This window comes from Equus caballus, chromosome 1 (genome assembly GCF_041296265.1).
Source record: "Equus caballus isolate H_3958 breed thoroughbred chromosome 1, TB-T2T, whole genome shotgun sequence".
NCBI lineage: Eukaryota > Metazoa > Chordata > Mammalia > Perissodactyla > Equidae > Equus > Equus caballus.
The window spans coordinates 126,223,846-126,248,234 of record NC_091684.1 but is presented as its reverse complement, the minus strand read 5'-3'; the positions used below and the strand labels follow the sequence as shown (position 1 = coordinate 126,248,234).

The 24,389-nt window shown below is 40.1% G+C and overlaps 1 protein-coding gene across 8 annotated transcripts in view; it reads left to right on the top strand.

Annotated features, from left to right (window-relative positions):
- The first annotated feature begins 4,138 nt into the window (after positions 1–4,138).
- The window catches only part of LOC138917102 (gamma-tubulin complex component 5), a 48,186-nt gene continuing 27,935 nt past the window's right edge, over positions 4,139–24,389 (top strand). For 4 of the 8 annotated variants that reach the window (XR_011424615.1, XR_011424620.1, XM_070231701.1 and 1 more), the window contains exons 1-9: positions 4,144–4,339; positions 6,385–6,438; positions 6,772–6,880; positions 14,235–14,331; positions 14,743–14,822; positions 15,201–15,336; positions 19,830–19,947; positions 23,045–23,134; positions 23,857–23,950. Coding sequence is in view for 5 of the 8 variants with exons in the window: in XM_070231701.1 (XP_070087802.1) it covers positions 4,194–4,339; positions 6,385–6,438; positions 6,772–6,880; positions 14,235–14,331; positions 14,743–14,822; positions 15,201–15,336; positions 19,830–19,947; positions 23,045–23,134; positions 23,857–23,950 (924 nt within the window). In the remaining 3 variants the exon portion in view is untranslated. Of the gene's footprint in view, positions 4,340–6,384; positions 6,439–6,771; positions 6,881–14,234; positions 14,332–14,742; positions 14,823–15,200; positions 15,337–15,795; positions 15,870–19,829; positions 19,948–23,044; positions 23,135–23,856; positions 23,951–24,389 lie in introns of all 8 variants that reach the window. The other 4 variants (XM_070231712.1, XM_070231706.1, XM_070231703.1 and 1 more) reach the window with 4 other exon arrangements.

Genomic DNA, 24,389 nt, shown 5'->3' with positions numbered 1-24,389 from the left:
TTCCAGGCCTCCAGGAAATGTGTCGTGAGGTGCTCCCAACACTGGCAGTGGGAAGCCAGTCCCAGGTACCCTCTCAGGGCCTCCCTGTCTAGTGCAGAGGTGGACCCGGAAACATTTCCTAGAGGGACATGTGATGACAGGGGACAATGCAGGACCGTGGCCAGACCAGTGACCTCTCCACAGACCTCTCTGGCTGGCCACTGCAGAGACATGGAAAAATATTTAGGAGGCACATCTGACCACCAAGCTACACCTAGGACTATGGCCAACACAGTGCCATCACAGGGCCTCCCTGTCCATCCCAGGCTGGTCTCTGACTCCAAAGTGTACTTAGAAAAAATTTTGAGAGGCATGTCTTGTGACCAGGTCCCATGTAAGACTGTTCTGGGGCCCTGATACCATTCCCTGGCATTCCTGCCCAGTGCCACTCACAGAGAGGACTTAGAAATGTTTTCCACAGGCACATCAGGTGACCAGGCCCATGTCGCCTGACCACGGTTGGGACACCTCCACAGAGCTCCCTGGCCCCCCCCAGGCCAGAATCTGCCACCAAAGAGAGCTTAGAAAATTTGTTGGGTGCTGCCTCCAATGGCTGGCCATACACAGGACCTCCATGAGCATGGGGTGTGATCTCAGAGTGTATCTCACCTGCCTGCAGTGTCCCCTTCTCTAGTGAGGGACATGAAAATATTTGGGGGGCTGCATCCAGTGACCCATGTAGGACACCACCAGGCCTGGGTACACTTTTCTTGGTTCTCACTGGCTCCCCATTATTGGATTGGGACTTAGGAATGTTTTAGGGTTGGCTTCTATGACTAGTCCTACATGGGGCCATGTAGGCAGTCTCCTGAGGCCTCTCTGGCTGGCTCAGACCAATCACCATTTGCAAGGGGTATCTGGTGATCATGGCTGGGACCAAGGTGCCCTCTGGGGCTTCCATGTCGGTCATGGGCTGTTGTCCACTTACAGAGGGAGACGTGGAAAAAGGTTTCAGGGGTAGATCAAAAACTAGACCTCATGGAGCCAGCCCAGTGGCCTAGCAGTTAAGTTCACACACGTTCTGCTTTGGCAGCCCAGGGTTTGCCATTTCAGATCCCGGGTGCGGACCTACACACCACTTATCAAGCCATACTGTGGCAGGTGTCCCACATATACAGTAGAGGAAGATGGGCAGAGATGTTAGCTCAAGGCCAATCTTCCTCAGTAAATAAGAGAAGGACTGGCAGTGGATGTTACCTCAGGGCTAATCTTCCTCCAAAAAACCCCAAAAGCTAGACCTCACAAGGCACCCTCCCTGGGCAAGCCTCGCTGGCTCAGGCCAGTGCCCACATCCTCCAGAGGCAGACATCCAGGGGCCATCCAATAACCAAAACTACATAGGACCAGGGCTTAACCCTTAGTGCCCTCTCAGGTCTCCCTGCCAGGCTCATGGCAGCGCCCCCCGCCCCCCCCCTTTGTGGGCAACTTGGAAATGTTTTGGAGGCCCACTAATGACTTGGGCCCATGCAGGACCATGGCTGTGTCCACTCCACACTCCCCTGCTTCCCTCTCTGGACTGGGTCAGTCCCTGCCAACAGAGTGGGATTTAGGAACACTCAGGTGGGTGCTTCTGACAGCCAGGGCCCTTGTGGGACTGTGGCAAGGCACAGGGCCCCTTCTCAGGCCTCCCTGGCAGGCTGTTTCCATCTCAGCCACTGTAGAGGGATTGAGAAATGTTTTGGGGGGGCACCTGTTTACTTCAGAGTCAGGTGCCAGCCCAGATCGACAGGGAGGCCTGGGGGGCACCCAAGTTCTGGCCATGGCCCCACTTGGATGCACATTCTGAAAATTTTTATGTCTCCTTCCAAAGGGGGCAATCACCAGGGCAGGCCTGCGAGTCTGGGAAGGACACTTCGGCCCGGCTGTGGTCCTGCCTGCGAAATGGCCTTTGGAGGCATCCCCAAAATATTTCTAAGTCTCTCTCTGGCATGGAAAGGCCTAGGAGGGCAGAGAAGCCTGGAGGAGGAGCCGGAATGGGTCCTGGTATTGGGAGCCCCACCCAAAAAGTTTCTAATTCCCCCTCCAAAGGCCAGGACTAGCCCAGTTAGTATAGACAGGCCTGGGAAGTGTACTCTGGGCTGCCCAAAGTTCTGTGTCAGTCCTGGTCATTGGCTGTATCTCCCAAAAATATTTCAAATTTCCCCTCCAGAGATGGACATCACTTCAGGCTGGTCACAGATGAAGGGAAGGACATTACACTTCCCCCAATTTTTTTAAGACCCCTCCAGAAGCCAGGACAGACTTGCCCTGGCATGTAGGCCTGTGCTAGGTATCCCTAGACTGGCACATGTGTGGGGATATTCGACAGAGACACCCCTTAAATATTTCTAAGTCCCTCCAAGGGGGGCATTGAGACAGGCTGGACAAGAAAAGTGTGGACAGCTCCTTTGGCCAGGCTGCAGTCGTGCATGAGACCTGGTTTTGCATGCACTTCCAGAAAATTTATCCAAAGTCCATTCTGGAGGCCACACTGGCCCTTGCCAGCAAGGGACACGTAGCAGTGTGCCAGGACTGTTTGCCATCCTGTCTTCGTATGTAATTTCCAAAAACGTTTCTGCATCCCCTGTAGAGGAGGTGACCAGCCGGGGCCAACCACAGAAGGTGTCTAGGGCTTAATGGTGTTTTAAATGGGGCTCAGTCGTCAGAGCCACCTCTGGAAAATTTCTCCAACCAGAAAGGGACACTGGCCCAGTCCAGCCAGGGAGGCCCGGGAGAGTGGCTCAGGTCCTAGTAAGTCCAAGTCATTGGGAGTGCCCTATTGAAAGTTTTCTAAATCTCCCTCCAGAAGCCAAAACCTACCTGCTGGACAGGGAGGTAGGTAGAGACATACGTACTACACATGTATACTTTGATTTTTTGAGATGTACAACAAGCAATTATAGATTTGGGGTGCTAAGAAATATGCAAGCTGCATACACAGATTTGAGAGTTATAAACACACAGATAGTTGAAACTGGAGAACGAAAGATTGCCCAGGGAGAGTATAAATTCCATTCTGTAGAATCATTTCTACCACATGATTTTCTTCTTACGGGATTTGTGCAATCATATGCAGTCTATGTCTTAGGGAGGTGCTATGGTCTGAATGTTCGCATCCCTCCAAAATTCATATATTGAAATCCCAATGCCCAATGTGATGGTTTTAGGAGGCTGGGCCTTTGGGATGTGATTATGTCACGAGGGTGGAGCCACCATGATTGGGATTAGTGTCCTTGTGAAAGAGGCCCTGGCACCTTACCCCTTCCACCATGTGAGGACACAACCACAAGTCTGCTTCCTGGAAGAGGGCCCTCACCAAACCAAGCTGGCACCCTGATCTCAAATCCCAGCCTCCAGAACTGTCAGAAATAAATTTGTGTTGTTTATAAGCCACCCAGTCTGTGGTACTTTGTTACAGCAGTCCAAATGGACCAAGATAGTTGTTTATCAGCTATCTATTACTACAGAAACACAATATAATAAAACACATGAAAATCTAGATCCCTAAAAGAAAAAAATAAAGCGGTCTATGTAACAGCTTTCAGAATGGTTATGAGCAATAGCTAACGGAAAGTTGACAGCTACAGTTTGAATTAGATGACACCCCACCTTTGGTCAACACGGTTTACAGAGCCCTCCTTCGGCCACTCGGAGTCACAAGCCCGTGAGAGCTGGAGGGGCAGCGCTCACCTGTGTGCCGCACAACTGCTTTGCCAACGCCTGCTGCAGTGTAGACCATATAGTTTTGCTTGCCTAGACAGAGGGGAACTGAGAGATCATCAGAGATGACCTCTAAAAGAAGAAAGTGAAGCCTGGAGAAGGAGGGACAACTAACCTGTCATGGTACCTGAACACGCGGGTGCAAAATAGATACACTGAATGAGAACGAACTGACTGCTCTCAGAACATCACAAATTAAACCACCAACCAAGGTTAACCACAGACTACTATTAATGTTAATAATAACGGTTAGCCCTTTGAGGACACTGCTAAACTTAGATGAGACTATAAAACGCACAGCTAGGCCTCCAGCAAGGATCAGCGCCTAGGCTAAACGCGGCGGGAGCGCGAACTCTCGCGAGAGCAGCGCAGCCTCTCAGAGGCACAACGCGGCGGCAGCGCGAACTCTCGCGATAGCGGCTCCAGCTAGTGTGTAACGGCGGGAGAGCAGAGGCATGGCGCGGCCGTGTTTGCTTTGGAGCCGGCTGGACCGACAGCAGGAGCAAGATGTGCGCGAGCTCGTCCGCCGTGTGGCGGGCCTCCGGGACGAGGCGGGCCCAGACTTTCAGCTCGCCCTGCACTTCGTCTTGTCCAATTTCAGGTGAGGGGCGCGGCGCCGGGGACAGGAAGGAGTCAGGCGGGACCAGGAGCGCGGCCCGACCCTCGCAGAGCTCCTGCGCTCCCTGCTGCCGCCACAGCTCTGGGCCCCTCGTGCCACTGGGTCCCGAAGCGGGGGACATGCGTGCTGAAGCAGCGGGTTGTGGGTCGGTGGAGGTCAGCCTCCGGCTTTGGAACCGAGTTCCTAGAGTGGGTCTGTCTGTCCTGGTCCCCGCCCCACCCACTGCCCCGAGGGCGGTACACAGAGCTCCACCTGTCTGAAGGGTTGGGTACGTGAAGTGTTAGAGCACAGTAATGATGACATCCTATTTAAAACCGTATTCTCACCGACTTCCTCACCCTGCTCGGGCCACTCCACGTCTCCCATACCCTGCTTTCCTCTTTCTTTTTCCAAAATGCATGGTGTCACACATTGACAAACTTATCTGTTGTTCACTGTCTCCTCACCCCCACCTCCAAGTAGAATGCAAATTCTGCCAGGATCGGGCGTCTTGGTCTGTTTTGTTCATTTCTTATGCCAGCACCTGGAATAGTTCCTGGCACATGGAACTCTAAGCTAACAACAGTTTCTCATGTAATTAATTTTTAAGGATTTATTTAGTTTACACACTTAGGTGAAGTCAGAGCTCCCATTTTTGTTTATGAAAGATGTAAATTAGACAATACTGTTACGATTGTTGACTATAATGGAATTATTACTAGAAGAATATTAGTGATAATAGTCTAATTTCAGTAGAAATCTTGAATAGTAAACAATTTTTAAAAAACTAATCTTGTTTATCAAACTGATCATACGTAAAAATGCCTATTTGGTTTTTAATGAGAATAGACAATGAGTCTAAAAGGCCGCCTAGTTTCTGAAATAAACTCAGTTCCTAAATGTAACTTATAGCTAGAACAGTACCTGCCTAAGTCATATAACACAGAGAAGTTTAAATGCTGTAACCCAAATAATTTCTTAATATTTCTAAATGGCGATAGGTAGGTCGACATCACTTTAGAGTTGGGAGAAACATTTTACACGTTGAAAAACTAAATTGTAATAAGTAAAGTGGTGTTCCACTCAGCCATTTACTGGGATAGAATTAGATAGATTATTTATTTATTAGTGTAATTTACTTTTAAGTACAGATTGTTGCCTTTGATACTAAAAAGTGGAAAATAAGAGTTGAGTGAACTATACTATAATTTTATGATGCTTTAGTCCATCGCAAAAATGAACAATTCATGTTTGCGTTTTTAAAAATTGTGAACATGTTTTAGACCCTAGAATTCAGAGATAAGTGAGATATAGCTTCTATCCTTAAAGAAGGCAGACGAAAGTTAATTACATATGATGTAGAATAGTTCTGAACCCAAGGGCCTGGAGATAGAATTCGGATGTTATGAATTTGGACAAGAAAATAACTACACTAACCTCTAACTGAAAAGTAGGGTTTCCTTCAGTTAGGAAGGTAAGCAACAAGCAGTATTAGCTTACCTATGACTGTGTCACTGGTAGAGATGCATGTATTTCTAAGTATTGTCTACTGTTACTTTAATGGTAGTTATAGACCCACTGCTATATCTTGTTATTTAGTGCTTTAATAAAGAAATATGTCTGTTACTATATCACAAACTTTTAAAAATACTGTATTTCAGTATACTTGGTTTCCTTTGTGATTTAAAAGCATTGTTCTGAGAAGGGGTCCCTAGGTTTCACTGGGTTTCACTGTGGCAATAAACAGATTCAGAACCCTGATATAGAATGTGCTCTGAACTTAGACACAGGGCATTTTGGGAAGACAAAGGAGCCAGAGGACGGGATTGGGGAGGCTCAGGGTGGCCTGTGTCTTGCGGAAAGGGTACTTGAGCAGTCTCTGAGATGCAGTGCTGTTTGCCTTGACAGTAGAGAGATGCAGGGAGAGAGATGCACTCCTGGAAACGTACAGCTGGGTATACGGGGTCTGGAGGGGTGTGGAGGGCTATGAGACTAATCTACTTAGCTGTATAACAAAATTGATATAAGAATTACATTTCCTCTTTTAGATTTCATCATTTCTTGGATGTCAACAGCCACAAGGTGGAAAAGACAATAGAAGGGTAAGTCAGTTTTATATGTATGTATAGATTCAGAAATTAATGTTTTCTTATAGGATTTTTTTTTTAAGATTTTATTTTTCCTTTTTTCTCCCCAAAGCCCCCCAGTACATAGTTGTATATTTTTAGTTGTGGGTCCTTCTAGTTGTGGCCTGTGGGATGCTGCCTCAGCATGGTTTCATGAGTGATGCCATGTCCGCACCCAGGATCCAAACTAGAGAAACCCTGGGCCACTGAAGCAGAGCACGCCAACTTAACCACTCGGCCATGGGGCCAGCCCAAGAATTTTTTTTATTAGTATAGCTTTATAACAGTAGTTTTTTTAATATATTTTAGAATTTATGAAAAATTCATCATTCATTCTGATCTCAGCAAAGCTGCTAGTTGGAAGAGATTAACTGAGGAATTTCTAAATGCATCACTTCCAAGCATAAAAGAAATAAAGGTATGCATTATATTGTGAGGTCTCTGTTGTGTATTTTACCGTTTCCAATCTGATTATTTTCAGTTTGTTTCTGTTAATATTTAAACATTGTGTTTTAGTGTTGTCTACTGGCTAGAGCAGAATCTCCTGGAAATTGACTTAAATAATGCCATCAAACCCACTGCGCCTCAGGCTTGTAATGAAAGAAAAAACATGTTCTTATTTAATCATCTTCTCAGTCCCAACCTACTATGGAAAATGAGATCAGAGATTGGGACAAATAGCACTGTCTAGCTATATTAAAATTTTTAAATGGCTATCATCATCAGCATATGGTAATAGTAACTACCTATATAATACTTACTAGATGCCAGGTGCTGTTCCAAGCACTGTTATATTCAGTCATGGGTCCCCAAGACCACCCTTAGGCTTGATGATTTGCTGGAAGGATTCATAGAACACAAAAAAAGCTGCTATCCTCACTGTTATGGTTTATTACAGTGAAAGGATACAAACTTAAAATGAGCAAAGGGAAAGATGCATAGGGTGAAACCAGGCACAAGCTTCCATATGTCCCTTTCCAGTGGAGTTCATGGGGATGCCCTTAATTCCCCCAGTGACAACACATACAAAGTGTTGCCAACCAAAGAAACTCACCTGAGCCAACAAAAGTGTTTTTGTTGGGGTTCAGTCACATGGACGTGCGCTGCCCTTGTGACTGACCTTAGCTCCTCAATCTCCAGCCCCACAGAGGTCAAACCGAGGACTTTGGCCGATGAAAACAAGCATTCTCATAAGTCAAATTGTTAGCATAAACTCTGGTCAGGCTGTTACAGTGTGGCCCAAAGCCTCTGACATACAAAAGCACTATTCTCAGCAGGCTATTCCAAGGGCTCCGAGGTCATCTCTCAGGAGCCAGTCCAGGGCCATCTCCTTTGAGATGTTCAGGGTTTGGGCAACCCAGGCCTCCTGAATTAACTGTTTATTGCACACTCATTTAATCTTCACAGTAACCTCTGTGGAGTATTATATTATTGGTAGGCTTTCCCTTTGTCTATGCTGTGGGGATTGATATCCTAAGGAAGAAAGCTTTAGATAATTTTTGAAACTGTCCATCAGTTTAAGGAAGGGCTATGAAGGTATTTCTAGAAAAGAGAGAGCTGCAGTGCTCTGAATTCATGCCCTAAGAATTAGAAACACACTTCGGAGGATTGTTCCTGCAAGGGCCATTTTGAAAGAAAAGGGGGCAGATCTTTCTTAGATCTCTTCTTGATTCATTTTATATAGCTTTGTGGGTAGACTGTAGAATTTAGTAATTAGACTCGATAGCACCATAATACTAATAATAGAAATAGTGGCAAGCATTTTTAGAGCACTTACCACCTGTCAGGCACTGTTAGTCCCAAAAATTCTTCTGTGCCAGTGAAAGTACCTATGTTGTGCAGAAGAATTAGATGAAACAGTAAGAGTCACTTCTGATTCCTACTTTGACCTTTTCCTTGCCCTCTCCAGTCATTTTTCTGTACTCTTCCAGCTGTAGGACTCCCTGAACACAGTGGAACGACATGCCCTAGGTTTGCTGGGCCACTTGTTCTGTGTCCTGTACCTGCACTGCCCTTCCTTTCTCTCCTGCCTGAGGAATCTCATCCTTTATATTAAACTCAAGTATTGTCTCTATAGATAGTGTATTTCATTTTTATTATTATGTTTATTATTGCTTATTTCCTGTCTACCCCTTTAACATGTGAGTTTTACAAGCGTAAGGCTCTGTGTCTGACTCGTCCTCAGGCACCTGGAACAGACTAGACAGTATTTGTTGAAGAAATAAATCTGTGCAGTCCTTTCTGCCCTGCTCTCCCTGTCTGTCCTTGGCTCCTGCCCCACTTACACAGGTGGAGTTGGTTGCCTTTTCTCCTTGCTGTGGCATCTTCAACACATCTGCTGTAGTGTAGCAGTAACTTCACACTTTTTTTTCAGCTTTATAGATATATAACTTTCATACCATAAAAATCCATCCATTGTGAATGTACAATTTACTGATTTATAGTTAATATGTAGTTATGCAACCGTAATCCAGTTTTAGAACATTTTCGTCACCACAGAAGTTTCCCTCAAGCCCTTCTACAGTCATTGCCTGCCCCACCCCAATGCCAGAAAACTACTGATCTGCTTGCTGTATTTATAAATTTGCCCTCATGGACATTTCATATAAACGAGATCATATAATATGCATTTTTTGTGTCTGCGTCTTTCATGATATTTTTGAAGTTCCTCCACGTGGGGCATGTGCCTGTATTCTATTCCTTTTTATTGCTAAATGGTGTTGCATTGTATGGATATGCTGCATTTTGCTTTTTCACCAATGGATAGCATTCGGATTGTTGCCAGTTTTGGTTAGAATAATGAACTGCTACGAACATTCTCGTGCAAGCTTTGTGTGGACATCAGTCCTCACTCTTCTTAATTTTCTGGGACTAGAGTTGCTGGTTTATGTGGTTAGCTTAGGTTTAACCTTTTAAAAAACTGCCAAATTATTTGCCAAAGTGGCTGTATCATTTTATGTTCCCACTAGAAATGTATAAAGGATCCAGTTTCTCCACATCCTCACCTACACTTGTGATTGTCTTTTTGATTATAGGCATCCTAGAGAGCACGTAGTAATATCTCGTTGTGGTTTTGATTTACATCTCCCTGGTTCCTAATGATGTTGAGCATCTTGTCGTGTGCTTTTTTGCCATCTGTGTGTCTTCTGTGATGTCCATTCACATCTTTTACCCGTTTTCAAATTGGATTGCTTTTCTTATTGAGTCATCAGAGTTGTTTATATGTTCCTCATACAAGTTCTTCTTCAGAAAACTGATTTACAAATATTTTCCTCCAGTCCTCAGCTTGTCTTTTCATTTTCTTAGTGGTATTTTTTTTTGAAGCTCAAAAATGTTTCATTTAATGAAGTCCATTTTATCTATTTCTTTCTTTTATGACTCATGCTTTGGTTTCAAAAGAACTCTTTGCCTAACCCAAAACTATAAAGACTTTTCTCCTGTGTTTTCTTCTAGCAGTTTTAGCACTTCCCTTTAGATCTGTGATCCAATTTGATTTAATTGTTGTATATGTTGTGAGGAAAAGATCTAAGTTAATTTTTTTTACTGATTAATTTCCAGTTGTTCTATCACCATTTGTTGAAAACACCGTTCTTTACCTATTAATTGTCTTGGCAACTTTTTCAAAAGCAGATTTACTGTAAATCTAATGATTTCTTTCTGGACTCTCAATTGTTTCATTAATCTATATGCCTGTCCTTACACAAATACCACACTGTCTTTATTACTGTAGCTTTATAGTAAGTGTTGGAGTCAGATAATATAAGTCCGCCAACTTTTTCTTTTTCAAAATTTTTGTCTGTTCTAGACCCTTTGAATTTCCATGCATGTTTTAGGATCAGCTAAATTTCTGCAAAAAGCCTGCTGGAATTTTGACAGGGATTGCATTAAATCTGTAGATCAGTTTGGGAAAGTAATGCCATCTGATGGGTTGAACTGTCTTCCCCAAAAAGATATGTTCAAGTCCTATCCCCTGATGTCTGTGAATGTGACCTTATTATAGAGTCTTTGACAATGTAAGCAAGTTCAAATGAAGTCAAACTGTATTAGGATGGGCCCTAATCCGGAGATTGGTGTCCTTATAAGAAAAGAGAAATTTGAACACAGGGAGAACACCATGCAATGACAAAGGCAAAGGTTGGAGTGATGCAGCTGCAAGCCAAGGAACATCAAAGATTGCTAGCAGCTGCCAGAAGCTAGGAAACATTCTTCTCTCAAGCCTTCAGAGGAAGCATGGACTGCCAGCACCTTGATCTGAGACTTCTAGCCTCCAGAACTGAGAGAGAATCCGTTCCTTTTGTTTTAAGCCACACAGTTTGTGGTATTTTGTTATGGCAGCCCTAGAAAACTAATACACAATATTATCAATATTAAATCTTCTAATCCATGAATATGGACGCTATTTATTTAGATCATGTTAAATTTTTGTCAGCAGTTTTCTTTTTCCACATACAATCTTGCATTTCTTTTACATTTATTCCTAAATATTTTATTCTATTTGGTCCTATTATGAATGAAATTGTCTTCTTAATTTCATTTGCAGTTTTCTTGTTGCTAGAATATAAAAATATAATTTATTTTTATGTTGATCTTTGTTTACTTAGCCTTGCTAAGCTCATTTATTCTAGTAATTTTCTTCTGGATTCCCTAGTATTTTCTACACTTAGGATCATTTCATCTCTGAATAAAGACAATTTGACTTCTTCCTTTCCAATGTGAAGTGTTTTCTGTGTGTTTGTTTTTTGGGCTTATTGCTCTGGCTAGAAGCTCCAGGACAATGCTGACTAGAAGTGAGTAGACGTCTTCGCCTTGTTGCCAGTCTTAGAGGGAAAGCTTCAGTTTTAACCATTAATTATGATGTTAGTTGTAGCTTTTTCATAGATGCTGTTTATCAGGTTGAGGATGTTCCCTTTTATTCCTAGTCTGTTGAGAGTTTTTATCATGAATGAGTGTTGGATTTTGTCAAATCTCTTTCTGTGTCTTACAGGTAATCATATTTTTTTTGCCTTGAAGTCTATTACTATAATGTGTTACTCAGCTCTGGCTGCCATAAGAAAATACCACAAACTGGGTGGCTTAAAAAGAAATTTATTCTCTCACAATTCTGGAGGCTGGGAGGTCTAAGATTGAGGTGCCAGCCCATTTGGCTGCTGGTGAGGACTCTCCTCCTGGCTCGTAGACAGCTGCTTTCTCCCTGTGTCCTCACATGACAGAGAGAGCTGTCTGGTGTCTCTTCCTGTCCCATCAGACCAGGTCTCTATCCTCATGACCTAATTACCTCCCAAAGGCCATATCTCCAAATACCATCACATTAGGGGTTAGAGTGTGAACATATTGATTTGAGGGGCACACAAACATTCAGTCCATAACATATGGTGTACTACATTAATGATTTTTGGATCGTAATCTGATTTATTTGCGTGTGGACTGAGAAGTACATTCACACTTAAGGCCACTTTCAAGACTGTCCTGGCTTATACTTTGTGTTGGCTCTCTTTCATCTTCTCTGCGCACGGAGTCAGGCTCCATTGGCGAAGGATGGGTGGGTGGCTTGCGTCCACTCTAGTCTCTGCTGTGCACCTTACAGCCTCTAGTCAACCCAAGACATCTGGAGAGCTTAGCAAACCCCCTTTGGCTGTTTTGCATCCAGGAACTCCCTGATAAACCCTCAAACGTTCTGCTGGCCTGCTGCTTGCCCCACACAGGCCTGCAACCACTAGCTCCCCCGCTCACTTGCCATTGCTGTTGCCCACCACTTTAACTGACAGCCGTCAGATTCAAGTGAGCCTCCTCTGACAAGAGGGCAGCAAGGCTGCTAGGTTTCACTTCCTGTCTAGCCCTTGTTGAACTGCTCCTCTGACAGAGGAGAGGGAAAAGGGAGATAGCTCTAGGCAAATACGTGACAAACTCATGCAATTCTCCCCTGAGGTCATTTTCGTGGATAAACGCTTCTCAGCATTTGTATGCCTGTGCTCCATCCAGAAATCCAGAGCACAGAAATGGTTGTCTTTGTCAATCTTGTCCAGCTTTATTGTTACTTTTGAGGGAGAGGATTTGAAGACCACCTCCCTCCATTATGCCAGAACCGAGTCTCTAACCTCACTGTATTTTAATTTATAAATAGATAGAGATATATAGTATCCATAGGAGTTACTCAGTACGTAGCTGTTCATCATCCTCCGGGCTCTAAATGATATTTGGAGAAGGAGAGTTTGGGGTTGTTTGAAATTCTTGGAGAAATAAGCAAAGACTTTGGCATATCTATAAAACCCCACTGAAACTAGGAAATCTGTTTCTTTCTATCTTTAGATTTCAAAGAATGTGGAAGTGAAGTGATCTCTAAATTTGAGATTCAAGACCACCTCCGGTATAAATGCACAGCACATGGCACTGCCTCTTTCAACATATGTGTACATGTGTTCATTGGCTCTCCAGAGAGGAGCAGGGACTATGCAGAGCTTCAGGAGACAGACCAAAAAGGGGCATGTGACTAATGTGGAGAAAGAGTTCCAGCTTTATTGTAGCCTGTGTTTTTCAAAGGGTGGTGTATTGCTGGTTGACAGGCTATGTTTTGACCAGCAGTGCTAATTTGTAGTTGAGTGATAACCTCAGTTAATGAGTCCTCTAGGTGCCCTTTAGAGATGTTAGCGAAACATGAACAAGGTACAGGAATGGAGGAGTGGCATCATGCAGGTCCTCCTCCCATGACCAAATGCTGCTTTTGTGCACCTCCACACAGCTGCAGGGCAATGCCTTGGTCCAAGGGTTTAGAGCGTGCCTTTGCTTTTCCTCTTCCACCTCTTTCAGGGGCATATAGTTCTTCCAAGAAACAATCTGACATTAACAATTATTACTGAATAATAGATTTATATAGTGAGAGTTATTTTCTTCAAGTATTTACACTTTAGGCCACTTTGTGGAGTAAAAATTCTTTTCTTCGTTAAAGGAATGTCGGGTATTTCCAAGCAGGTGAGAAGTTATCCAAGAAAAGGACAGCTCCTTGCAGTCTTATTGGTGATGCATTGCCTTCTCATTCCCAGGAAGTTGACTAGATGTCTGCGGTGTCCCTAGCATCATACTAGGTGGTAGGAATACAGAATAAACGAGAAATGATCATCACTGCCCAAAGAGTTACTTAATTATAATTATGATTATGATAAACACTAAAGACGTACATGAAGTACTGTAGAACATATAATAGGAAAAGCTTATTGCTCTTTAGCCGTCAGAGACTTCCCTTCCCGTTCTTGAATTTAACCTATCTCCTCTCTCCTTTCCAAGCGTAGTTTATGACCTTTAGCACATTTGGGGCTTTTTATTTTCTGGTAGCTTTTGAAATGTGATTTTTAAAATATATTTTAAGTTTAAACCAAACTTAACAGTTGAAGAATAGTTGAAGAAACTCCTCTTCCCTTTGCTCAGTTTACCAGTTGGTATCCTTTCATCTAGAACAGTCCTCAGCCTTTCATTTTCTTGACTTTGACATTTTTAAGAGCACAAACCAGTTATTTGGTAGCTTGTCCCTCAATTTAGGTTTGTCTGACAATTCTTCATTATGATTCAGATACTGCATTTTTCACAGGTCCCTTGTGTGTACACATTTGAACTATAAAAAACGTTTAGAGATTAGGATTTATTTAGGTATAATTCATGTTTTCTCAAACCAGGAAAACAATTGACATAACTGTCATGCAGTTATCTTTTCTTTACTCAGACTGGTTTAGAAAGCTCTCACCAACCTCACTGACTCATATTCTTCACTTTTTGTTTTAAAGACAGATGCACATTACTCCATACTGTCACTTCTTCTGTGTCTGTCTGATTCTCCTTCAAACAGCAATTATGTGGAAACACCAAGAGATAAAGAAGTGGGTACGTTAACAAATGCTTTAATATATAACAAATAAAAGGGAAATTGGTTTTATTACTTATTTACTAGCATGAGATTTTCTAAAAAGTTGTAAAAATCTATGAAACTAAAATATTTGTTGCTTTAGATGGAATTGCAATTGCAAATTTTCATTTAAAACAAATTCTGACTTTGTAAGTTAAAGTATTTTCAGTTATATAAAGAGAAATATCACCTTTGAAGATAAAAAATTAAAATTTAAAATGTATTAGGATATCGATTTATTGAGTGTTTCAGTATTTTTGTACTTGCATTTCTCAAATGCATTTTGAGTTTTGTTTGACTTTTTTCCTATAGTTTTGGGTTGGTTTGGTTTGGTTTGGTTTTTTACATATTTTTGATAAAGCTGATGAGATTTTTCTGTTACATTTTAGAAAAGAAAGATGATTTTGATTGGGGAAAATACTTGATGGAAGGTGAAGAAATTGACCTTGGTCCAAATGCAGACACACCAGTAAGTGCCAATATTAATACATGCCTTGTGATATAGACGATTTCTATGGGTCCTTCTGCCCTACTACAACTTAACTAAAACAGGAACACTCCACTAAACTAGAGTAGTTTCTTATGGAAGATTTATTAAAATCTTGTACCGAAGCATTAGTACTAGGAAGTTGGAGTGAATAAGTATCCCTCAAGGAGCTGTGAATCTTGGGATTTTTTGCCACCAAAAATAATTCCATCCTGTAATAGTAACTTTCAAGACATTTAGAAAAAAGTTTCATTTGGTATAGTTTTGGATTTTCTTCTGAAATTTTCTTAATCTTTTAATCTAAATAGCTCCAGTTGTTATACACTCAAAGAGTAAGGTGTTTTTCCTTTTTTCGATCAGAATTGGTCTGAAGAAAGTGAAGGCGAAGATGATCAACAGCCCTTAAGCAGAGAGGACTCTGGGATTCAGGTGGACAGGACGCCTTTAGAAGCACAAGATCAAAACAGGAAACCAGGGCCTCGTGTCAACTGGAAAGGTGTGTGTTCTTGGATGCTGGCAGCATTTTCTAATAGAACTCTCTAGGAGGAAAGACACATTTTGAGAATGGTTCCATGTGATTTGAGATATCGGTAAGCTCTCCCATCCATATAAAACAAATCTTTTTAAACTATTAGTCGACCTTTCCTCTGTAGTGCCTAAGAAGTTGCACTATAAAATTAATGTTGTAAAGGGAGTTAGAGTATAATTTTGTTCTTTTTTTTATAGTTCTGAGAACTTTGTTAGTCCTAAATGTTTTAGTTTATTTTTTATTGGCGAATGATTGACTTTGCTAAAATTAGTAACTAAGTAAAAGGAAAAGATCTATACTATTTAATTTTAAGTTTGAATGTCTGCTTTTTCAGTTTTAGTGAAGAACTCTGAGTTGGTAGAATCCAGAAAGAGCTGGAAGCAGTGTTAGAAATTAGAACATCTAATCCTGCTTCTCCTTTTGCAGATAAGGAAACAAAGCCCTGGTTACAATGGTTTTGCTGTGGTCCTGCAACCATGAAGCTCACCTCAGAACCTGGGGTCTGTGACCAGGCCCTCTTCACTGTACTTGAACCTTGCCAAATGCACAAGAAGTAGTTAAAGTTGACTTAATATCCTAATGATTTTCTGATTTTGTTTTCTCTTTCTTTTCTTTTTAATTCTCGAATTGGACTTTCAGGGCAGAGTGTTCAGAGCGTTTAGAGCACACTGTCATCACTAGTCTGTGCAGGGCCTTTTAGTTCAGTTTATTTCTTCTCTTATGCTCTTTCTGATTCTCACCCCCTTTCCCTTTCTCTCCCAGCCCCATTGCAGGCACCTGCTCTAATGTCTTTGCTATCTATGTTCTTACAAATGCTGAGTTCTTGTAAAACACGTTGTGTTGGTTGGTATCTTTTGTTTTTAGTTACATACTGGTGTTATGCTATGTGTAAACTTTGTTCTGTTCCTCTTTTCATTTAACTGTTTTAAATCTGTCCATATCACCCTATGTGCATCTCTTCTCTCCCTCCTGACTGCTGCTTAGTGTTCTTCAGTTTGCAACACCACATTTCTCTTATCACTTCCCTTGTGGACGGGCCCCGAGCTGCTGTCACCTGCTCTGCCTAGTGCCATACCCATATATTTACCTGGCCCACAGTCTCATCCCTACTTGATAAGATCCACCCATCTGTGGGCCCCTGTGGTTTTCATTTCCATTTGTCTTGACTGCTCTGGCGAAATCCATTTGGTCCCTCAGGTGCCTCAGTCCTACCCCTTCTGTGAAGTGCTCATTGACCTCCTTTGCTTGTTCTCCTTCTGGGTTTCATGTCCTTCCTGCTCACCCCCACCCTTCAGCGTTCTTGGTATATCTAGATATTAATTCCTGGGCTTTAGACGTTGCAGTTATCTTCTGGTGAGTCACTTGACTATTAACATTTTTCATGATCTCCTTCGAACAGAATATGTGATTTTTTAAAAACATTTTTTGTACTCAAACCTGTGAGTTTTTCATGATGTGATTAATATTTGGGTCTTGATATTTTTGCCTACAAAAGCATTCTCCTGTGTTTTCCTTCTGTTTGGTTTTTTTTTTTTTTTTTGAGGAAGATTAGCCCTGAGCTAACATCTGCCACCAATCCTCCTGTTTTTGCTGAGGAAGGCTGGCCCTGAGCTAACATCCATGCCCATCTTCCTCTACTCTAGATGCGGGATGCCTGCCACAGCATGGCTTGACAAGCGGTGCCGTGTCTGCACCCGGGATCCGAACTGGCGAACCCCGGGCTGCCAAAGCGGAACGTGCAAACTTAACCACTGCACCACCAGGCTGGCCCCTGTTTGCTTTATTTATTACCTTAGGTTTTGGTTTTTGGTGACCACCAGATCCTCTTTTTTCTTTTTGTTAAGCTCTATGGTAACTTTTATTACAGTATATTGTTATAATTGTTCTATTTTATTATTATTGTTGTTAATCTCGTACTGTACCTAACTTACAAATTAAACTTTATCATAGGTATGTATGTATAGGAAAAAACATAGTATGTACAAGGTTTGTTACTCTCCGTGGTTTCAGGCATCCGCTTGGGGTCTTGGAACATATTACCCTTGGATAAGAGGGGACTACTGTAGTATTTGTCCTTTTATGACTGGCTTGTTTCACTTAGCACAATGTCCTCAAAGTTCATCACTGTTATAGCAGGTGTCTTCAGAATTTCCTTCCTTTTTAAGGTTGAATACTATTTCATTGTTTGTACATACTACCACTAGGTCTACTTTTATCTATGAAGTGAGATTAAAGGGCCCAGCTTATTTTTCTCCCATGTCGTGAGCTGATTTTCCAGCAGCATCTAGTGAATAGTTCCTTCTTTCTACATTGCTTTGTGGTTCTACCATTATTGTATCACAATATGTGTATTTATTTCTGAACATTCTATTCTCTTCCCTTACTGTGAGTTGCTGAGAAACAGGCTGTTTTTATTTACGTGGCTTTGTAATATGTCCCTACAGGTAGAAGGCAAGTTTCTTGCTCACCTCCATTACTCTTTTTCAAAATTGACTTAGCTATATGTGAAATTGTATTCTTCCATAGATATTTTAGAAGCAGTGTGATAAGTTCCTTTATAAAAACCCAGCTGAAATTTTTGTTGGAATTGCATTGGATCTATAGATTTACCTTAGGGAGATTTGACGTCTTTACTATGAAAACATCTACATTTATTCTACTTTTTTGTCATACTAGATTTTGGAAATTTTCTTTATAAAGATCTTAAGTATTTTTTAATTTCTCTGTATGTTAATAGTTGTGAATGCTGTTTTTTTTGCTTTGTTTGTTGCTGTTGTAAGCAAACACTCTTGGTTTTTGTACATTGTTCTTATGTGCAACATTCTTTTTTAAAAAAATTATTTTATTGAGGTTGTAATGGTTTATAACATTGTGTGATGTTCTCTATGTATCTGTTAAGTCCATCTGGTCTACGTTTTCATTTAAGGCCACTGTTCCCTTGTTGACTTTCTGTCTGGATGATCTGTCCATTGATATAAGTGGAGTGTTCAGGTCTCCTACTGTTATTGTATTGCTGTCAGCTTCTCCCTTTAGGTCTGTTGATATTTGCTTTATGCGCTTTGGTTCTCCTGTGTTAGATGCATATATATTCATAAGTGTTATTTCCTCTGGATGGAACATTCCTTTTATCATTATATCCAACATTCTTTGTTTTTTGAGGAAGATTGGCTCTGAGCTAATATCTGTTACCAATCTTCCTCCTTTTTTTCCTTCTTTTGTTTTTTTCTCCCCAAAGCCCCAGTACATAGTTGTATATCCTAGTTGTAAGTCATTCCAGTTCTTCTATGTGGGAGCCACCACAGCATAGCTCAATGAGTGGTGTGTAGGTCTGTGCCCAGGATCCAAACCAGCAAACCCCAGGCTGCCAAAGTGGAGTGCACGCATTTAACCACTCAGCCATGGGGCCAGCCCCCAACATTCTTTCTGAAGTCTCATATTAATTATAGTAGTTTGTTGATTCCATTGGAGTTTTTGAATAGATGATCAGTCTCATCTGCAAATATTGACAATTTTGCCAGTTCTTATACCTTTTATCTTCTTCATTATATGTTAACGACGTCTCTTTTCTGGCCAGCCCTCTAGTCTGCAGGGGAAGCAGTAGCAGTGGGAGTGGATTTCCTGGTATATGGGTTTCATCCTAAAAGGATTGACTCTGAAATTCCTCCATTAAGTGTGATGGTTTTTGGTATAGGTTCTGAGTATGCGGCCTTTATCAAATTAAGACAATTTCCTTCTATTCCTGTTTTTCTGGGAGTTTTTAAATCACAAATAAATATTAAACTTTATCAAATGCTAATCTTTATCTGTGAGATAATCCTATAATTTTCCTCTATTACTATATTGACAGGTTTTCTGATAGTGAATCACCCTTGAATTCCTGTGCTAAACTTCCTTGATCTTCCTGCTATTTTTTACTTCATTATTGGATTGGATTAGCTGTTTTTTAATTTAGTATTTTCCATCTTTATTCTTTAGTGAATTACTTTTCCTATCATGTCTTTATCTGGTTTTAGAAGCAAAATTATATTAGCCTCATAGAACGTTAGGCAGCTTTCCCTTTTTCTTGAACAACCTGTATAAGATATCTAATCCTTCAAACCCTGGTACTGGTTTGGGGGTGCTTAGGAACATCTCTGGTTACCCTTTTAATTTCTTTCATGATTATTGAACCATTCAAGTGTACTGTTTGTGTCTTTTTATTCATGGGGTCATTTTAAAATTGAATAATATTTTTCTTTTTACTTTTTAGCCAATGGCATTTAATTGAATTTTGTATGTATGTCTCAATATTTATATGGTTTTAAATAAATGCTTATGTTTATAGACATTGCCAGGTAGCTTTTAAAGAGCCTTTTTCAGTTGAATGTTTGAAAGGAACCGTTAAGTCCAGATATTGTGGCAAAGTTGATTGTGTTTTTTTGTTAGCTCTTATAACTTAAACTTATTAAATTTTCTTCCAGTAGATGAGCCAGATGCCCGAAGCTGGCTAGAACAGCATGTGATCCGTCAGTACTGGACAGCCAGGTCCTCGAGGTTTCCTCATAGTTTACATTTGCACTCCAATTTAGCAGCTGTCTGGTAAGAAGCTAAATTTTTCATTTGATGTGTTGATAGAAGAAACTTTGATGGTTTAATATTTGGTTTTGATTTGTGATTTAAATCAAGTACTTCCTTGAAATTTAAACTTGTTGAGTTTTTTAACAATTCTAATTGAACACAGATTTTAATTATTTGAATATTTTTAAAATGAAATTATTTAGTTATAATCTGTCTTTTACTTGTTATTTTCAAAGTGAATGGATTGGTATATATTAGGCCATTTATTTGATTTCTGTTTTAGTGCATTTATCGAAAAGATAGTTACTATTTTCCTGAAAACAGCAATACATGGTTTGAAACATTTGCCTAAATCAGCAATAAACGTAATAATTGGAATTGTTCTGAGAGTGCTTCTTTCAGAGTATTTCAGTTGACTTGTGAAAATGAACATGAGAGAGCATTTATTTATTTATTTATACCTTTTTTAAAAAATTTTTTTATTGAGGTTATGATAGTTTACAACATTGTGAAATTACAGTTGTACATTATTTTTTGTCAGTCATAGCTGCGCCCCTTCACCCTTTGTGCCCACCCCCGACTCCCCTTCCCCCTGGTAACCACTAATCTGTTCTCTTTGTCCATGTGTTTATTTTCCACATCTGAGAGAAATCATACTGAGTTTGTCTTTCTCTATCTGTGTTGTTTCGCTTAACGTAATACCCTCACGGTCCATCCATGTTTTTGTAAATGGGACGATTTTATCACTTTTTATGGCTGAGTGGTAATCATTGTATATACGATGGAATCGTTGTATATATATATATATATATGTATATATGTATTTATACACACCGTATGTTCTTTATCCACTTATCAGTTAATGGACACTTAGGTTGCTTGCATGTCTTGGCTATTGTGAATAATGTTGCACTGAACATAGTGGTACATGAGTCTATTTGAATTGCTGATTTCAAGTTCTTTGGATAGATAACCAGTAGTGGGATGGCTGGGTCATATGGTATTTCTATTTTTAATTTTTTGAGAAATCTCCATACTGTTTTCCATAGTGGCTGCACCAGTTTGCATTCCTACCAGCAGTGTATGAGGGTTCCTTTTTCTCCACAACCTCTCCAACATTTATTATTTTTTGTCTTGGTTATTATAGCCATTCTAACAGGTGTAAGGTGATATCTTAGTGTAGTTTTGATTTGCATTTCCCTGATGATTAGTGATGATGAACATCTTTTCATGTGCCTATGTGCCATCCATGTATCTTCTTTGGAGAAATGTCTGTTCATATCCTCTGCCCATCTTTTGATCGGGTTGTTTGATGTTTTGTTGTTGAGTTGTGTGAGTTCTTTGTGTATTATGGAGATTAACCCTTTGTCGGATACATGATTTGCACATATTTTTTCCCAATTGGTGAGTTGTCTTTTCATTTCAATCCTGTTTTCCCTTGCCTTGTGGAAGCTCTTTAGTCTGATAAGTCCCACTTGTTTATTCTTTCTGTTGTTTCCCTTGTCCGAGGAGACACGGTGTCTGAAAAGATCCTTTTAAGACTAATGTCAAAGAGTGTACTACCTATATTTTCTTCTATAAGCCTTATGGTTTCAGGTCTTACCTTTAAGTCTTTGATGCATTTTGATTTTATTTTTGTGGATGGTGTAAGAGAATGGTCTGTTTTCATTCTTTTACAGGTGGCTGTCCAGTTTTCCCAGCAGCATTTGTTGAAGAGACTTTCCTTTCTCCATTGTATGTTCTCAGGCTCGTTTGTCGGAAATTATCTGTCCTTAGATGTGAAGTTTTATTACTGGGCTTCCAATTCTGTTCCATTGATCTGTTTGCCTGTTTTTGTACCAATACCATGCTGTTTTGATTACAGTAGCTTTGTAGTATATTTTGAAGTCAGGAATTGTGATGCCACCAGCCTTGTTCTTTTTTCTCAGGATTGTTTTAGCAATTCAGGGTCTTTTGTTGCCCCCTATGAGTTTTAGGATTCTTTGTTGTTTCTTTGAGGAATGTCATTGGGATTCTGATTGGAATTGCATTGAATCTGTAGATTGCTTTAGGTAGTATGGACATTTTAACTATGTTTATTCTTCCAATCCATGTGCATGGAACGTCTTTCCATCTTTTTATGTTGCCATCAGTTTCTTTCTGGAAATTCTTGTAGTTTTCATTGTATAGGTCTTTCACCTCCTTGGTTAAATTTATTCCTAGATATTTTATTCTTTTTTTTGTGACTGTGAATGGGATTGTGTTCTTGAGTTCTCTTTCTGTTTGTTATTAGAGTATAGAAATGCAACTGATTTATGTAAGTTCATTTTGTACCATGCAACTTTTCTGTAATTGTTGATTACTTCTAGTAGCTTTCTGATGGATTCTTTAGGGTTTTCTATATATAAGATCATGTTGTCTGTAAACAGCAGCAGTTTCACTTCTTCATGCCTATTTGGAGTCCTTGTATTTCTTTTTCTTGCCAAACTGCTTTGGCCAAAACCTTCAGTACTATGTTGAACAAGAGTGGTGCAAGTGGGCACCTTCATCTTGTTCCTGTTCTCAGAGGGATGGCTTTCAGTTTTTCCCCATTGAGTATGACGTTGGCTGTGGATTTGTCATATATGGCTTTTATTATATTGAGGTACTTTACTTCTGTATCCGTATTATTGAGAGTTTTATCATAAATGTATGTTGGATCTTGTCAAATGCTTTCTCTGTGTCTATTGAGATGATCATGTGGTTTTTGTTCCTCATTTTGTTAATCTGGTGTATGACATTGATTGACTTGTGGATGTTGAACCATCCCTGTGTCCCTGGTATAAATCCCACTTGATCATGGTATATAATCTTTTTAATGTATTGCTGTATTCGATTTGCCAGAATTTTGTTGAGAATTTTTGCATCTATGTTCATCAGTGATATTGGCCTGCAATTTTCCTTCTTTGTTGTTGTCTTTGTCTGGTTTTGGTATCAGAGTGATGTTGGCCCATGAGAGAGCATTTAAAGCATAATGTTATGTTTATTTGCTTATTGGTTACTGGTTAAATTACCACTAAATTACATATATTCTTTGAGACATGTAATTTTACTTAATGAGAAACCTTTTCATTGACATCTGATGTTCGTTCTCTAATAGGGACCAACACTTGTACAGCAGTGACCCATTATATGTTCCAGATGACAGAGTTTTTGTTACTGAGATGCAGGTTATTCGGGAAACTCTATGGTAAGACCTATACACATAATTAATCTTCTAGAAGACTTTACTAATGAGAAGCAGAATTTTGGTTTTTTAAAGAAAAGTGTTCAGGGGTTTTTCAGATGCAAGCTAGAAACGGGCCAGTAGGTATGAAACAATACAGTTCCCAGTGGGCACCTAAATTTGGATTAGGGGGCCTAAGAGCCCAAATTTCAGATGCAACCATGGAGATGTGACATTTTGATTTGTTTACTTCTTTTCCATCTTAAATAACTAAGTATATTATTTAATTAGATTAGACCATCATTGTTTTAATATTTGAGTTCAAAGCAAGCTTCCTGGCTTGCTGCTTCCTGCTTATAATAGACAGCATATCAATGAGAGTTAGCCTCTGCCCCGTACCTGGAAACCAGAAATCTAAGAATTTAGATTGTGTTCACACAAAAATGAAAATGAGAAATGCAGCATATAGTGCTGTTACTGCTGAGATTTCCAGATTCTGATCCACATCGTATGTGATGGTCCAGTGCTTGGACATACTGTTTTGGACTTCTCTCCAAGATGATATGCAAATATCTTGTCTTAAGGTAATCAGATAAAAAGATTCATGTCTTCTATTTTCTAGTTATCTGACCTCTTTGCCGCCCCTCCCCCCCGATTCTGAATCTGGCATTAAAATTTCTTAGGCATTACTGTAGTGAATATTTTTCTAGACTTAAAGTACATTCATCTTTTTTATTTCATTTCAGGTTACTTTCAGGAGTAAAGAAGCTCTTTATATTTCAGTTGATAGATGGGAAGGTAACTGTGAGAAACAATATTATAGTAACTCATTTGACACATGTAAGTTATTTGTATTTATTGTAGTTAAAATTAAATAAGAGGGTTTATTTTATAAATATGATGGTGGTTATATAACTTTACACCCATTTTGCAATATTAAAATTACTAAATATATTTAAAATCCAAAAGGCAAAATTAAGTTGTCCATCTTTACAATGCTTAGAGAATTCTTTAATATTGTTTGTGATGTTCATATTTAGTTTTGACTTGATTTGTGTTTTTTGCTTTTTATTTCTGTCATTCTGTATTGGGAAAGCTGTATACTGTAATGTGGTTGCCTATAGTACATTTATGTTATATGTGTTTTTAAAAAGTATAAGCCACATTTCTGTGTTCTGTAGAAATTAATGCTTACACTATTTCCTTTGAATATAAAACTAAATATTTGTTTTATTACTTTGTTTTCTGCTAAGCATACTGTTTAAAACAGTCACAAAAG